The sequence below is a fragment of the Sceloporus undulatus genome, chromosome 3 (genome assembly GCF_019175285.1).
Source record: "Sceloporus undulatus isolate JIND9_A2432 ecotype Alabama chromosome 3, SceUnd_v1.1, whole genome shotgun sequence".
In the NCBI taxonomy this organism is placed as follows: domain Eukaryota; kingdom Metazoa; phylum Chordata; class Lepidosauria; order Squamata; family Phrynosomatidae; genus Sceloporus; species Sceloporus undulatus.
Genome location: NC_056524.1, coordinates 86,735,145 through 86,753,454, shown reverse-complemented (window position 1 = coordinate 86,753,454; position 18,310 = coordinate 86,735,145). Strand labels below are relative to the sequence as shown.

At 37.4% G+C, this 18,310-nt stretch overlaps 1 protein-coding gene across 7 annotated transcripts in view; it reads left to right on the top strand.

Moving 5' to 3' along the window:
- Nucleotides 1–18,310, top strand: part of CDKL5 (cyclin dependent kinase like 5) — an 80,899-nt gene that overhangs the window by 59,455 nt on the left and 3,134 nt on the right. For 5 of the 7 annotated variants that reach the window (XM_042456543.1, XM_042456542.1, XM_042456545.1 and 2 more), the window contains 5 exons: nt 1,786–1,891; nt 5,570–5,693; nt 7,830–7,926; nt 14,413–14,535; nt 15,695–15,814. In XM_042456543.1, coding sequence (XP_042312477.1) covers nt 1,786–1,891; nt 5,570–5,693; nt 7,830–7,926; nt 14,413–14,535; nt 15,695–15,814 — 570 coding nt within the window. The remainder of the gene's footprint in view (nt 1–1,785; nt 1,892–5,569; nt 5,694–7,829; nt 7,927–14,412; nt 14,536–15,694; nt 15,815–18,310) is intronic. The other 2 variants (XM_042456548.1, XM_042456547.1) reach the window with 1 other exon arrangement.

Sequence of the window (18,310 nt, the reverse complement as noted above, 5' to 3'; positions counted from 1 at the left end):
AAACTATGTTATACATAAAATATAAACGGTGTAAAATATACCGTACATCATGTTAGTTTTTTATGCATTAGGACACAATTTTACATAGTGTGTACGTTATGATATGAACTGATATTATTTGAGTAGATGTATAAATATAAACATTTATTTGAGTAAACATATAAAGACTTATTTGTTCTAGTGACTAAACGTTTGTCACTTAGGAGGAAGACAAACTATTGCAAGTTCTTGGACTTTAAAAAGTATGCATTCTGAGATACAGACAGTTCTGTGAATTAATTCCTGTATTTGATAAACACAACCAGCAAACTTTAACTAGTTTCAGTATCCACATTTTCATGAAATAATATTAGGACTATGTATAGTTACTGTAATGAATTTAGTATATCAGATGATCACTATATTTTTCCTCTTTTTCATCTACTAATCTTTAGCCTTTACCCTGTGTTCCTATCCAAAAGCAGATTTTTAGTAGGATTGCTAGGGTGGTATTGTTGGTTAGAGTTAGTCTTTCGGATCTGCAGACTTCAGATCCACAAATTCAATCATTTGTAGATCATCACGGCCCATAGGAGTAAATGGCAATGACGTGAATGCTGACACGCTGTAGTAGTGTATGTGTTCACATTGCTGCCATTTAATAATGAGGGATGAGATTACTTGTGGTTTTTGGCATCTACAGGGAGCCTGAAACCTAACCCCTGCAGATTTAAAGGACCAACTGTATTTATTTGTCTGATTTGGTCTCTAGATATAGTAGACAGGGTCTTCAGTATATTATATGAACTTTAAAATGGGCTGACTTTTACTGCCTTTGTCACAAATATGGGCATCAAAATCGCATAAGAATTCACTGGCTGCCTTGTACTCTGTAGAGTATTCTTTATAGAAATTTTTCTAGTCCAGACTACTTATGAAAGCTTTGAGCCCAATGGTGCCAGTTTGGCTTGCTTTATTTGTTTGTTCATGAGCTAGGATTTGGGGGATTCACCAAATATAAGAGAGATGAAATTAACATTGTTTTCACTTTGGGCTGGGATTATAGTATTTTATTGCCTATTTTAGATATGTATTTGATCAATTAGTGAGTCTTCAGGATAGAGCAAGTTGCACTTTTGTACTTTTCTTCTGTTTGACTTTAACAGTTGAATAATTCAAAAACTCTACAGTGATGGTTCTCAAATGGTAGGGCAGAACCTGAGGGGCCATGAGAGTTATAGACATGTAGGCTCTGATCCCTTTTCCTCCTCCTCTTCTTCTCAAACATTTTTATATGTAAAATTTACAAATGTGTTGCATTAAATATTGAATTTAATATTTTATTAAACATTTGAATATCCTGTTCTAATATGAATGATGTTATTTCCATATAAAATATTAAAATATGAATATACATGAATGTGGAAATGAAAATATGCACACTAAACAAAATATTTTTATTCATATACCATGTTGTGTGTGGGGAGGAATGACATCAACATGTAGATGTAAACAGGTTTACAAGGGTAAAAAGTTGGAGAACCACTGCTCTTAAGTGGTCACAGCCTTTCACACAAAAATGTAAAGACTGGCTCACTTTACAATTCTAAACATTACAACTGTGGGGGAAAATACTTTTCACACAACCTTTCTTCTCATTTATTGTTGAAGGGAAATTTCATTTTAACAGACACTAATGAATTCAGACCACGGCTATGCATAACTGTGAACTGTTGTGCTACTTAACAGTGCAGAACAGAATAAGCTGTCATAATACATTTATTGATTTTTCCTGTTTTAATTTAGGGTGGAGCGTACCATGATCAGCACCCAGATGATGGAGCATCCACAAAAGAAAATAGAATTCTGTATAATGATCCTGTACCTAGAAGAGTTGGTAGCTTTTACAGAGGTACCCTTATCTCATAGAATTTTATCAATATTTATGTCATTGTTCTAATAAAGATAGAAGTTATACAGTATCCCATTATATCCAATGGGACTTGTGCTTGCTGCGCAGCTGTGCGCGTCATTCGCGAGCCCCACTGGATATAATGGGGCTTGCGCTCGCCACACAGCCGTCCACACACACCAGTTATTTGCCTGTTTCCCGGGTGGCTTCAGCGTATGCCGAAAGCCGCCTATAAGGAGCCTGCATATGGCGTGGGCTCACTGTACAAGATTTGGTAGAAATCTCAGACAGCCTGTATTTAGGTAGTTTTACATTCACATTCTAAACATATTTACACAGAAGTAAGGACCATTGCATTCAATATGGCTTTCTTATAAGTGTTCCAAGGAATGTAGCCTTGCTGCATTATTCCTACAGTGCAGATGCATGCTTTGCCATATGATTGGCAGGCAAGGCCCTTCTCTCAGTTCCACCACTTTCAGAGGAACATTTGGTGAGAACAGGAGAGAGACCATGGAACTCCTTTCCAATGAAGGCTAGGCTGGCCTCTTTCCATTGTCTTGCTGCCAACAAAGACCTTCCTATTGAGGCAGGCTTTCAGAAAATGACAGCCTGATACTGCAGATGTTTTAAATGAATGTGCTTTTTATATTTAATTTTGTTAACACTGAAGAGATTTTAAAGTAGTTTAACTTACATTTCTGTGTCCAGTTTAATGCTAGCTTAATGTGAATAATATAATGTGTTTTCACTGCACTGTTATCCACTTTGAACTCCAGGTCTGGGAGAAAAGCACAGTAGAAATCATATCCAGTCAAATAAATAAATGCAGATATAAATATGATAAATTTGTCATGACAAAATATATTGAAATAAATTTAAAACTTTCTTAATTGGAAAGCTTAAAGGTATTCCATGTGCTTGCCAGTGGAGCTTAACATATTTAGGCCTTTTTTGTTGTCACAGCAATTGATAATATTGCACTGCTAGAATAGGAGTAGCTATTTTATGGCCTTGTAGTCCAAGGAGTCCTAGTGGCACAGTGGTTAAATGCAGGTACTTCAGCTACAACGTTGTAAGTTCAGTCCTAGAGGAGGAATCTAAGGTCCACTCAGCCTTCCATCCTTTTGTAGGTCAGCAAAATTAGTACCCAGCTTGTTGGGGGCAATTAGCTTACACATTGTAAACTGTTTAGGGCATGCTAGTTCACTGATAAGTGGTACACTTGCTATTGCTATTAGGTGTTATTGCACTGTAACTCCCTTCATTTTTTACTGTGCTACAAATTAATCACAGATCCAGATCTTATCCAGATCATTTTAAAATTCTTTTGACTTTAAGATACAGTCAGCTGTCAGTGTGACTGAATTCAATTACCCAAACTCAAAGGTCCCATTTGGGTTTCACAGTTGATCCTCTTACAATCACCCATATTGGAAGAAAAGCATAATATAAACCGAATAAATAAATAGATAAATTGTTATTACATAATATGAAAATCACACACCTCCTCCTGGTTTTCTAGAATATGGTTCTTATGGGGATTGCTGGTGTTGGAGGGGGGAGGATCCTATCATCGGACTTTCTGCATGTGTATTGAAGCTGCCCAAAGTACAATTAATGTGAAATAAATGTAGCATTACACCGTGCCAAATAAAAAATATTACATTAAATGATATAGTTACTTTTCTTTATCATTAACTACTGCTTAATGGTTCTGGCATATGTGAGTCCTTTTGGACACTTGCTTTGTCATAATTCATGGGTTCATTAAGCTTCCTTGGTAGCAAAGAGTTTGACTTTAAAGGGCAGTATCTAGGAGTGTTGCTAATGAAAGGCAGGATCAAGCAGCACCAGGAAGGAGTCATTTTTTTCCCTCACTGCATCTCCCCTTGCATCCCCTAAACTGAGCTGCAGGATGGTGAAACACTCTGGAGCTGGTTTTCTGATGATGTGGAGGTATGAAGGGCAATTAGAAAAAAAGTTTCAGTGTTAACTACTAGCAAAACATTGAATATAGCCCCAATCTGGAACCTCTAGTTCTCAAGCAGTGAGTAGAAAGTAAGCTTGTGAGAACAAAACCTCTTACATTAGGAAAAATACTTACAGTTTTCTTTGGAAAAGTTTTGATTTGTTCATGAAATGAAAATCATGTATCTCCATTAGTTTTGAGCTGATCTTTTTCACTTTTCTTTTGTTCTGGAATTTTGAGGGAGTATTACACACACACTTCTTAATGATGCACTTGGCCAGTCACAAAATACCTATTTCCCAGAAGGCAGAATTCATTAGGATTAGAAAAGGTAACTTTCCAAAGAAATAAACATTAGGCAGAGGGTGAGGTTTGAGCTACAAAACATAAAACCAATTTTGTTTTTGAAATTATATGAATTACTAGAGATGGATAAACTGACTGTGTTAATACATGAAAAAAATTGCATAAATTTAAGAAATTTAAGAAAGCATAGAAGATGTTGATTGAATATACAGTGGTACCCCGGGATACGAATTGATCGCGTTACGAAATTTCCGGGATACGAAAAAGTTAGATTGGAAAAAACTGTTCCGGGATATGATGTTTTTTTCGGGTTACGAAATTTATTTCGGCGCGAAATTCAAACGCAAAGCGCGGCTAGCGGCTTTCCAGCGGCTTTTCGGGTTGCAAAATGTATCGGGTTACGAATGGAGCCGCGGAACGAATTAATTTCGTAACCCGAGGTAGCACTGTATGGAAAATAAGGTAGTAATGAGGTTTTTAAAAAAATAAAATGGGTACATTAATTTTGTATAAATTAGAGAGAATTAGATACTAAGTAATATAAAAGAACCATAGTCAGCTATGCTGGAAGCCTTTGTTTTCCAGATTTTACTTGTAGTTTTAGTTTTTTGTTCGTTTGTTTAGATTTCATAACTTTTTGTGTTAGTTTTTGTTAATTTTTTAGTTAGTTTTGTTGTTTGACTTGTTGTTTTCTGTGTTTCCTTATATGTATTTTAGATATGGAAAAATTCTATGGAACTATTTTTTGTTGTTTAATAAAAATATTATTTTAAAAAAACATAACACCAGTTGTCTGCCCTCACAGCCATTTCATAGAAGGCAAATTGATGAGGCGCTGAGATAAGTAACCTTGCCAAGAAAGTGGGTACACGTTAGAGATGGAGCAAGAACTCCAATTGCTTTATCATATCTTTCCCCCATGCACACATGCACACATAAACTCACAAGGCAAAATATACACCACATCACAAAAAACAACCTCTATTCGCTCACTCTGTTGCCATGCGCTTCAGGTGCTGTTCTCCCTTCCTATTTCTTCTTTTCTGGACAGTTGGGCATTCTTCAACCCCATGTCTCTATAGCCTGCATGAGGCCTAGCTATTCTTGAAAATAAAGATGATACTGGAGGCTACCATGTAAGTTCACAGCATTCCAGGTTCCCAACTTATAAAAATACATTTTTAAAAAAACATCTGGAGAAAGGGGGACTCTGGTGGATATCAAATAAGGTAATATGGATACAACATGAGAATCATTCAGGAGTAAAGAAGCAGGTATCGATATCACATTTGTGGAAACTTCACTTTCTTTTGCTAAGCATAAACAAAAACGATTCCATGATTGTATTAAAAAAGATTGTGAAGATGGATACTTAGCAACTTGGTATTTTTTTATTACAGTTCCATCACCACGCCCAGAAGGAACATTCCTAGATAACAATGCCTCAAATAGAATACCATCACTACCTACAGAAAGCAGTAGTTTAACAAGCCATTCAAAGAGACAAACTGCTTTTGATCCCTGGTAAGTTGATATTTTAAATGAGATATTGTAGAAATACAGCAGATGTTCCCTTAATGTTTTCTAATTTTTTAAAACATTGACTTCTGTGCATGCCACTGGTATTGCTGTATTCTTAACATGTTTATTTCAAGCAGCAGTCAAACTATTTATAGTTTCCAGAACATTAAGTCCTTTCAGTCCAATGTCCAACTGTTCTTTGTTTCTAACAGATTTTCTCAGTAACACGGTCATCCTTGACCGCTTTTTCACTGCATTCATGGTCTTTCTATGTGAACCTTCTTATTTATGCTTCTCTTGACTTGGTTCAAACAAATTCTGTTTTTCCTAATCAAAAGGTGATGGACTGTTGTTTAAAAAATGGCCAAACATCCTAACAGTGGACATCCATCTGACTGCAGTCGGCAAGAGAATCGTGGACAAAATGGCCGTTAGTCTGACTTAGCAAGGCAACTAATGTTCAACTGTGATAAAAAACAAAAACAGACAGGGTTGGGGGATTCTAAGAAAAATTAAGCAACACGTGTGTTTCAGCAACACATACTGAAAATAACTGTATTAAAGTTTAATCTGACTCTGATATCTCTGAGCAAGATGATTAGAAATGTGTTAAATGTTTTCCAGAAAGAAGAACATTTGGGGCTGTAGTTTGCTGTGGCACAAGAGTTCTCTGACATAGAAAGCTAAATATCTCACAAAACTATAGATCCCAGAATTCCATTACATTGAGACATAGCAGTTAAAGTGGAGTCAAACTACATTATTTCTACAGTGCAGATTTAGTTTCATCTCCCTCCTCACATCTGCCATTTGTATGCTGAATCAATGTTTCTCCCTTATTTCTAAACTAGACCTCTTCATCCAGTCCATTGATCAGATGTCCTCATCCCCCCCCCCCGGCCGCATCACTTATGTCAGATCATCTTGGTTTAGTGAAATCCTTCCTTGACACTCAGTTCCACCAACATAATCCCTTCTCTACCTTTCCTATCATTTACAGTTATTCTGTCTTGTCTGTTGTCCTCAAATTCCTTGAATCTGTACCCTGCTTGGCTCAGCTGAAACTAATCTCAAAATGTTTTCAAACTAAATTCTTAAACCCCTTCTTGGTCATCATTCTTCTTAATCTGTCTGTACCCTTGCATATACCACTCCATCCTCTGTGAGGGACAATGTAGATGTGATATTAGGCATGCAACTGTTAATTGTGTGTATTTTTTAAAAGTAAGTTGCAGTCACTAGGGAGGTGAGAGACTGAAGAAAGGAGCTTTAATAGTTTGACTCCAGTGTGGCCCCAGTCAGCCAACCTGTTCTTGTGACTTCTCTTTTCTATTTTTTTAATCCTGGCTGTTATCTAGGTAAAATCACACGTCAAACTGACTGAGTCATTTTCACATTCAGAATTAAAATCCATTCTCTTGCATATTGCTTGCTGAGATTTCAATTTCATTTGCCTAACCTTTTAGTCATTATGTCTTTAAAATTACTGCTAGTCAAACCTGCCCATATACCAACATAGGATGATATTTTATCTTGATTTGTACCACAGTTTGTGTCATGACATTTAAAATAAAATGTAGTGAAGATCTTTGGACAGCAGAAGAACCCATTTAGGAGTTATGGGACAACCCAATCCACCATCCCTACCAACAGTTTTGACTAAAACTGGGTGAAGTCAAGAGGAGCTAGAGTCTGTCAAAATTCCTCAAATATTTTCAGCATGGGAATAACCTATAGGAGACACAAAGTACTGGCTCATTTTACATGTCACAACCAAAATATAGTTTGGCGATTGTGAATGAATTTTGGTCCAGTGAACAACACACATCATATACCCAGCTCAGATTTCTTTTCTTAGTTCCTGGCTTTCATCTTGCTCAATCAAGCAAAGTATAGTTACCCTAGAAACCACAGTTTGTTTTCAGAACAATAATTACCGTAAAAGCCCATTTCACACTGTAGTTCTATCCAAATCTGTTTGAGGGAAACGATCATTTTTAATGCAGTCATGGTTTGCACAATTCAGATATCAGAACAAGCTATAGTTACCATAAAACAGAATGTGGGGGAAGTAATGTATTGTGAAATATGTTGTGCTAAATTGGGTTTTTGTGTGTATTTTTTTTCTCCTGTGTTAAGGAAAAGTCCTGAAAATATTCATTCAGAACAACTCAAGGAAAAAGAAAAGCAAGGATTTTTCAGGTCAATAAAAAAGAAAAAAAAGAAATCTCAATCTGTAAGTATCTTCTATGGTTTCTAAAAATTGTGTGTAATATTACTATAACTAGATGGTCTCTGTGTTTGTGTCCTGTACCTTTAGTGACATACATACAACCAAAGCTATTATTAGTTTTCAAATCAAGATATTTATTCTTAATTATATAAACAAGTAGGCTAGAATTCAAAAAGTTACTTAGAGTCAGAATAGACTGGCTCTAAAAGCTGGCTTCCCGGTGGCTTGGGGGCGTGGCGTTTATACGCTGCATGCCCCCAAGATGTCTTGAAGCTAGCTGGCAGCCCACATGGCAACCGGCTTCAAGATGTTCTGGCAGCACAACATTTATATGCTGCACACCGCCAGAGTGCCTTAAAGCCAACTTCCAGCCATGGTGCAGGCAGAAAGCCAGCTCTTTGCCACTCCTTTTTTGGGCAGCTTGTAGGCAGTTTGGGGTTGCAGCGTGCAGTTTCCACAGCCCCAATCCTTCGGAAGGGAGGAGCTAAAAGTCGCCATTCTGGGTGGTGTGTTCTGCCCCTTAGGCTCACAATAAGGGGCTTGTGTAAATTACTGTAGTGGGTTTTTTCCTTTTGCTTTTAAACATTCAGTTACCAAACTATCACAATTGTTTTTTGATACTCCTTTTATTCTTCAGAAGAAATTGTTTATATATTGAAATAAGATGTTATTGCAGTTCAAGAAAAATGCATCTAAAGCATTCTGTGTTCAGTTAATTTATTAATTAATTTATTAAAAACATGAGTGTTTTATTCCATTTTTTAAAGCTAAAATGGGTCCCTGAATGTATATCAGTAGTAAAACAATTCCTGACATCTGCCTTGCAATATAAAAGACTTGATTCACAATAGAAAACTGATAAAGCAGGTGGAGATGGAAAAGGCTTGAGCACCAGTTTTTAGAATTCCCTTCGCTGATAGCTAGGACACAAACAGTTCAGGTAACTTGACTGAATGCCTGCTGGCTAGATAACAGCCAGAGGCAGCTATCTCTCAACAGAGACAATGGAATAATCTTGTTTCTCTTCTTTTCTTCAGTATTAGTTTCATAGAAACATAGAATCTTAGAGTTGAGAGGGACCACAAGGACCATCTACATATACAGAACTAAAGCATTCCTGTAAGATGCCCATCCAGCCTGTGTTTAAAGACCTCCAGAGAAGGAGAGTTCACCACCCTCCCAGACAGTATGCTGATGACACTCAGCTGTACTTCTCCTTCTCACTGGAGTCAGCTGATGGTCAATATGCTTTCAATCTGAATTCAAGTGCTGATGATGATATTGACAATCCTAAATGGCTTGGGACGTCAGTACTTGAAGGAGCATCTCTTCCTAGATATGTCAGCCTGAAGATGGAAGTCCATGCTGGAGGGGTAGGCTCTGATTTATGTACCACCAGTGGAGGCAGTAGATGAGATTATGGGAAAGGGCCTTTTTCTTATGAGCCACCCATTGTGAAATTTTATATATAAGGCTTGAATGTTTCCTATTTTCATGAGCATCTGCAAATTTACAGAAAAGCGGAATTATACGATCAACAGTGTAAACTGGATTTGGAATTGGGCACTAAAATGAATGTATTCAAAATTTACTGGGTAGCATATTGATCATTCAGTTTTGTTGCAGTTAATTGGTCAACCTTATTTTTAAGGATGGATATGTATGTTTGCCTGCATGTATATATATGCTATTAGTGTTGGACAAAAATACGTTGAAACCATCACATTCAATTCTTACTCACTGGTAAACAAAACATTATTTAATTCATCACAGTAATAATGGTAGGTATTGTTGTTTATAGTATCATAGTGGCAGAGATCTAACAGATCTAAAAAATGAAGAATATGTTTCCTGATTGTAATAGCTTTATTTTTCCTTCTAATTTTGCAAATTTATTGTTTAGCTCACTGGATTGTCCTTTGGTAACCACTCAGTGACTTTCAAAACCATCAACCAAAGTATGCTCTTCGATGTCTCTCTAGGATAGTATTTGGGGGCACAGTTTTACAGAGAAGCAAGCTAGAATTGTTGTGCTGGGAATCAAGTTCCTGTTTTACATTCTCTTGGGTTCATCAGGGTTCATTTTTGTACCCTCTGCTCTTTAATGTATGCATGAAACGTCTGGGAGATGTCTGGAATTTGGAGGTTTGTTGTCATGTATGCTGTATGCTGAGGACACTCAACTCTATCTTACCTTTACATTTAATTCCAAGAAAACTATTTTAGTATCAAACTGGTGTCTGCTGTCAGTAATGTTCTAGATTAAGGTAGACAAATCGAAACTTAATCCAGACAAGACAAGACATTCCTGGTCAGTCAAAAGACATATTGGGGAACATGGATTCAGGCTGCGCTGATAGGATTACACTCTCCCAAAATGTCAGGTTCCTAGCTTGGATGTATTCCTGGATTGAGCCTGGAGCCTCCATACCTGTGTTTATCCAAGGGTATTAAAAGAGCTGGCAAATGTAATATTGGAGCCATTGGCAATAAGCTTTGAGAACAGTCCCAGCAGACTGGAGCAAACATTGCCCCCATGTTCAAAAAGGGGGAAGAAGAGGATCCCAACAATTATCATCCAGTTAGTCTGACATCTATACCAGGAAAGATTCTAGAGCAGATCATCAAATAGAGAGTCTGTGAACATCTAGAAGGCAATTCCATAATCACAAAAAGTCAACATGGGTTTCAGAGAAACAAGTCGTGCCAGCTTGGTAGATGAAGGGAATGTTGTGGATATAATATATCTTGATTTCAGTAAGGCCTTTAACAAGGTTCCCCATGACATTCTTGAAAACAAGCTAGTAAAATGTGGGCTAGACAAGGTAACTGTTACATGAGTTTGTAATTGGTTGACCGACCAAAGCCAAAGGGTGCTCAACAATGGCTCCTTTTCATCCTGGAGAGAAGTCACCAGTGGGGTCCCACAGGGCTCTGTCCTGGGCCCAGTGCTATTCAACATTTTTAACAATGACTTGGATGACAGAATCGGGGCCAAATCTGAAGATGACACCAAATTAGATTGAGTAGCTAATACTCCAGAGGACAGGATCAAAATTCAAAATGACCTGAATAGACTAGAAAACTGGGCCACAGCTAAAAAAATTAACTTCAACAGAGAGAAATGTACGGTACTGCACTTAGGGCGGAAAAATGAAAAGCACAGATATAGGATGGGAGACACCTGGCTGAATGAAACAACCTGAGAACGCAATCTAGGAATCCAAGTAGACCACAAATTGAACATAAGTCAACAGTGCAATGAGGCAGCTAAAAAGGCCAATGCAATAGAAGTATAGTGTCTAGATAAAGGGAAGTAATAATGACACTGTATTCTGCTTTGGTCAGGCCCCACCTGGAATATTGTGTCCAGTTCTGAGCACCACAATTCAAAAAGGACATTGAGAAACTGGAGCATGTCCAAAGGAGGGTGACTAAAATGGTGAAGGGTCTGGAAACCATGTCCTATGAAAAATGACTTAGGGAGCTGGGGATGTTTAGCCTGGGGAAAAGAAGGTTAAGAGGTGATATGATAGCCCTGTTTAAATACTTGAAGGGATGTCATATTGAGGAGGGAGCTAGCTTGTTTTCTGCTGCTCCAGAGACTAGGACGCATAACAATGGATGCAAGCTCCAGGAAAAGAGATTCTGCCTCAACATTAGGAGGAAATTCCTGACAGTAAGGGCTGTTCAACAGTGGAAAACACTCCCTCGGAGTGTGGTGGGGTCTCCCTCTTTGTAGGTCTTTAAATCGAGGCTGGATGGCCATAAGTCAGGGATGCTTTGATTGTGATTTCCTACATGGCAGGGGGTTGGACTGGATGGCCCTTGTGGTCTCTTCCAACTCTATTATTCTATGATTCTATGTTTTAGCAGTAACCAGGAAGATGTTTGCACAGTTAAAACTAGTGTCAACTGGTCCCATTTATGGAGAAGCTAGATCTGGCAACAGTAGAACATGTCTTAATTGTATCCCATTGAGTTATTGTAATCCTGTCTATGTTGGGTTGTCTTTGGAAACTGTTCTGAAAAAACAGATTTAAAATACTGCAGTATAACTTCCTTGTTGCAACAGCTCTATTGACTGCTAGTCCATTTCTGGACATAGTTCTGAGTACTGGTTGTAACTTTTAAAAGCCAATGTGATTTGGATCCATACCACTGTATCTGAAATATCCATCTACACATTAGTCCACAACTTCTAAAATTCTCAAGGAAGGGCTTTCTCTCTATGCTGTTTTTAATAGTATAGTAATATTTCGTTTAATTGTTGTAAACTTTTTTCATAATGTTCCCCACACACAGAGACACACACACTTAACTTTATTCTAATCTGTTGTGAGTTGCTTTGAGCCCCACATTTGGAGAAAGGGGAGATATGAAGTAATAAATAATTCTCAAATTGAACATAGTTAAGTTGAAATTCTATTGAATGTCTTTATCCTATCTGAACATTAGCAAGATAGATTGGCTAATCAAGATTCTGTCAAGATTGGATTACAGATTGACTTCATATTATGGCTTCATACATTGTGAAAACCTAATCTTTTGGCCATTCTAAAATCTACTGTGCTTTTGATTATTATATCACAAATGACACTTACAAGAGTTACCAGAATCTGTTCTTGTGATAGTTATTAATTCTATCTGTTCAACTACCTGCATTCTCATGCCATTTTTTGCTGTTTTGTGCCAAACCATCATTGTTGTCATGAGGAAGTACTGTTATAAGAACACAAATTAATCATGTGATACAGCCATGAGTTTTTGTTTTTTAAAAAAAAAACTTCCCTAAAGGCATTTGGGGCTCTCAAATGAATTGAATAGTAGGTAGTATAGAAGTTTTTAAAAATGGAAAGGGCATTATATCTATGTAAATGTAAGTTTCCATGATAATTACATTTGAATAGTACATAGTCTGTTATGGCAGTGTAGGAGCATAGTCTGCTTTGACGTTGTATGAATATGATCATCACTCAACCCAAGCTGTTCAGCCAGTAAAAATGTAGCTCTCTGCTCTTGTCCACCATGACTAGATCAGCATGCATGATTGTTATATGATATCAGAATTGGTAAAGAAGCTTGCATTTGGCTTGTTGTATATCAATATGTAAAACATTTAGACTTCATAGAGTCTTGTTAGTTAGCCCAAATCAGTGTACCTAACTATTATAGTAAAGCAGTGCAATGTAACTTGGCAATTAGTAGACATTATAGCTGTTCAGAATAGCTCTACTGGTGCAGGGAATTGACTGCTTACATAACTGCAGCGAGTGCTTTTTTTTTTTTAAACAGTTGCTAATGATAGAACATTCTGAGTATTTAGCCTTGTTTGTGTTAACCCAGTGTTTTCACCTTCAGCACACTTTATTATTTTTGAAATAGATGTGAAAAATTAGAATCAAATGGTGAAATGGTGAGATAATTAGATTAATATTAAGGAGAACTAAGTTCAGATGATCTCTCAGGCACACATCACTGTTGCTGATATTGGGTAGATCTCACTCAGCATAACCTACTTCACAGCAGTTATTGTGATGATTAAACTGAAGAAGTCACAAATTTTCTGCATCTTGATTCACAAATTCCTGAAGATACCTATGATGTCAGTTACATTTAACAATATAAAGAGGGGGCATTGAAGAACAAAATAGATATGTATAGACAAAAGAAGAACAAAACATCATTTAAGTTAAAAAGAAGTTGTGTAGAGTAATATAGAAAGAGAAGAAAGAAAATGATGATCACCCTTTATAGGTTTTTTTCCCTATTAGAAGGTTAATATTGTCAACATAAATGCTAAATATGTTTATTTGGAATAGCCAACTTATACAAAATGAACATATAACTGTAATATAGAAAGATGTATATATGTCAATTAATACACTGTATTTTTCATTTTAAACTAATAAAATTTAATTTAAAAAATTCTGCCACACAGTTGTCCTTAAATACTTTCTTGTTTCCGTGAAAAGAAGACTGCATGAAAAGGTTTTTTAAAAACTTTATATGGCAATAAACCTTTTCTAGTATTTCTCACCATGTGCTACATCTTAAGTCTAGATTTTAGGTTTAATAATCTTAATTAAAAATAATGCAAAAGCTCACATTGTGAAAATGAACTGGTACAAGTGTATTTTGTCCACTTTGATTGCGTGGAAAGTCAGCTAATAAAGATTCTGTTAATAACTGTGAACACAGATTATGTGCTAAATTCAAAAGCCTACAAAAACATAATATTCTGCATTCATTAAACATATGAATTGCAGACAGGAACATTTGAAATGTATTTGATGGGCAGATAATCCATTGGCATTTTCTTGTTTACCAAAGCAATTAACCTTTTCTTAATACAATTATGAAAAGGCAATTAGAGCTTGAGAAATAGCTAACTTATAAAACTGTTCATATCCTTTCAGATAAGAAATATGGGCAGCTCTCCTGAATTAGAGTTATTTATGCCATTAGTTTTTGTATCTTATATTGCAGACAGAATTCATCAACTCGGAGAATCCAAGCATCAAGAAATCTCTCTTTCCTCTATTTAATTCAAAGAGTCACTTAAAGCATAGCTCTTCCTTGAAAAAGATTCCTGTGGTCACTCTGCCTATGGTATTAACTTTTAAGAATGGTAGCACTGAATAAAATCACTCCAGTTTATCTATTTAACTGACCACAAGAGCATGTACTATTTTATCCCATGAGGCCACAGTCTCTTCATGCTGATTAAGCATCCTGAGCCAGTTCCACAAATTCAAGATTTAGGGTTAAATTGTTTATTTTTCAGTGCTTCAGGAACATGTAGCTTGAAAACTTAGCAATAGCTGTTTTCCATAAATCATTAAAGATAACTTCTTCTGGTCTATCACATATAACTAAAGCACTAATTACTCTCTCTGTGTGATTCAAGTATATATTACTTGGTTGAGTCTTGTTGCTTGGTTAGTCATTTGTTCCCCTGTGTTTAAATAAAAACAAGAAACTTTCTTTAAACAACAACAACATTCTTTTCTAGATAGGACACAAACTTTTTAATGGGTTTTATTTTCAGTCTGTTTGGTGGTGATCACCTGTGCCTAATTGCTTTCACTTTGCAGAATAAAGACTCAACACACACACACCACACATTTAATGATTTACTGGGTTTTTAATCCTAAACATTTGCTGAGAAATGACTACCTTGCCAACAATCCCTCCAGCCCATTACAAATCTACTAATAGTACAACCAGTAAATTCAACCAGTTTTTTCCCCAACAGCTAACTTTTGCATTTACTTAACTGTTTTTATGTAGAAATATATTACATTTTAGTCTAAAGCTTCATCTGTTTTAGTTTTTTGGTGGGTAGATTGTTTCTTTTTAGACATAACTGATAACTAAATTCTCACACTGATGTTTCATCACTAGAGAAAATTATTTTTTAAATTTGTTATCTTATTTTATCTTATTTGTTATCTTATTTGTGGAGGTGGCTCATGATCTTAATTGCAAAATGGAATGCTATGGAAATAAGTATGAAGCACAGAAATGCACTTATTTAACTGCTCTCTCTTTCTTACAGTGATTTGACTAACAGCATGTGAATGCTTTATGGTGCAGGTTATAACAATTTTGCATGGCATCTTCAAATATGATAATTAATATGGAGCTATTTTTAAAAAGTTTTAAAGTAATGGGTTTCACTTGCATTGCTTTGATCTGGGAGCCAAGGATATCTTAGAGTAACGTTTCCCAGGAACTCCTTAATGCCCAACATTTTTCTGTGTTGCAGATGCCTGGAAGTGACAATCAGGATCTCTTGTCACTACAGAAAGCGATTCATTCATCTAATCACCCAGTCAGCAGACAGAAGGATTGGCATTCTGATAAGATGACAGAAATCCAAAGTCACGTAAGTGAAGTTATTGCTTCATTCTGTTCTGTGGTCATTGAGCCTCTTGCTGTGAATAGTAGATCCAGTGATCAATTTGTGATCTGGAATGCCTATACAACATCAAATATTGTGAGATGAAATAAAAATAGCGTTTTCCCCTGGTTCTTCAATCCACCCCCCTTATCCTCATTCTAACAAATAAGACTTGTTAGGCAAGTAAGTGCAAAGCCAGCATGACATGGGAAGACTAAATAACTGGAGGAAAGCCCATGGGAGGAGAATTTTTATTAGTACCCACTGAATTTCGCTCTTCTACACAGCCATTAAAGGGACAGGAGCCCTCTCTGGTTTTCACACTAGCAACCCCTGAAGACGTATAATTGCCTTCTTCATGGCTAAATCAACATCTAATGGATAGAATAACCAGTATAGTTATCCATGGATCCACTTTCCTTATAATGCCACTGATGCAGCTCATAATATGTGAGTCTGGAGGCAGTACTCAGCAGTTTCGGCTCAAAAGGAGATAAAAAGATTGTAGGCCTCATGTTCTTTCAGAAGAAAGATACAGTGCAGTGACTGTGGCAATGATGAATTGAACAAGTAGGTAAATGAAGAGCAGGTTTCATGAGCCTGGTGCTGCCATTTGCAACCGGGGGCTATAATTGTATGTATTACTGAAAGTACTACCTCCTGAACCTCACTACCATAATATGGCTTTTTCAGATTTTTTGTTGTTGTTGTTGTTGCTTCTCCTCCTCCTGCTCCGTTAGCCAGATTGCCCTCCATGCCCCCCTTCTTCCTCCCAGCTCCTTCATCGTCTTCCTCCTGCTCCTCCTCTGTCACCAATTCTCTTGGCACCCTTTGGCTCCTTCCTTCTCCTCTTGCTCCTGCTCCATTACCCCAATTGCCCTCCATGGCCCCCTTCTTCCCCCCCCCCCAGTGCCCCCTCCTCCTCTTCTGTCACTCTTGGCACCCTTTCTCCAGTTCCGCCCTCTGCCCTCCCTCTGAGCTAAACCCCTTCCATGAACTTGACCCGATCATGATCGGGGGCAAGCTCATATTCGCCGAACCCAGTTTTTCAAAAAAGATACAGCTTTTACCCCGTTTCCAAATGACTTCCGCTAAGGGGCATTTGCCCCCAAACGGGTGTGGAAGCCTCGGATTTGCTTGTGGGAGATTCGGGGCGAATATGAACTTCATGTACATAATTTGGTTCCTGATCTGGGGTAAAAGGTAGCCTGAATGGCCCCAAAGTAACAACTAATACAGTTTTAAAAACCAGAAAATCTGCACGGAAGAGTGATGAAAAACTGGTATCGTTTATATAAAAAATGTATGTGAAAAATTTTCTTGTAGCTGTTTAAATATCAGAAAACCTATGGTTAAAGGTTTCTAAGATGATTAAATGGTATTGTACAATTTAAGTATTTTTAAACTGCATTGTTTCAGTTTCAAAAAGGAATACTCATCTTAATCATAGGTGTTTGCCACCAAAAGCATTATTGAAGAATTCCCCCCGGGTTATGGGCAACAAAACATGAAGTTTGTACAAATAAATATACTCGCCCCTCCTTTCCCTTGCGAAAACGGGGGGCCAGCTGTAATATGATGGTAATTTGGGATGCGGTGGCTTAGTGAAGATGCCAGTTCTAAACATATGAAGGTCGGCAGTTTAAGGCCCAAGTGCTGCATGATGGGGTGAACCCCCATCGCTAGTCCCAGCTTCTGCCAACTTAGCAGTTCGACAGCATGCAAATGCAAGTACAGTGGACCCTTGTTATACGCTGGGGTTTGGTTCCAATATCCCCTGTAGATAACAAAATCCGTGGATACTTGTCAGCGCAACTGCTGGGGTCCAACAACCACTGTCAGCAACTCAAACTAGGCCTGTGGTTAAATCAGACCTTTTGAGCAGAGCTAACAATTTTAGAAGCTGAAACGTGACACCAAAAGCAGTTGAGATCACAGCAACTGGATGTCTTCCAGGAACTGAAGCAATGCAGGAACCTCCGGGGACACTCAGCAAAGCAATGCAAGACTTCTACTGATAAACCACCAGAGAAGCAAAGTCTCCCGAAGTGCTCTTTATTCACAGTGCTATAATACAAATACAGATCTCCAAAACTCCAAACCATACCAAACCAACTCCTACTACAAACCCACAAGCTGTCACTTGCAACCCCTGGGTTTATATAGACTCCAGACCATGTGGTCTCCCAAACCCAGTGTCCCCTGTGCAATCCAGCCAGGTGGTTTCATCATCCATGGCTACGTGCACCTAGACACTAAAGTGTCCTTGAGCCAATGAGCATCAGCTGTGCTGATCAACCTTGTCCTTCTGCTGAAATGCTCATGGTCAAACACACACACACATCAAGCATTTCCCTGTGTGCTGTGTTTTAACCCTTCAAATCCCTGACAATACTCAAGTCCCATTAAATATAATGACATAGCAAAATGGTGTCCCTTATAAAAATTGGAAAATCAAGGTTTGATATTTGAAATTTATAC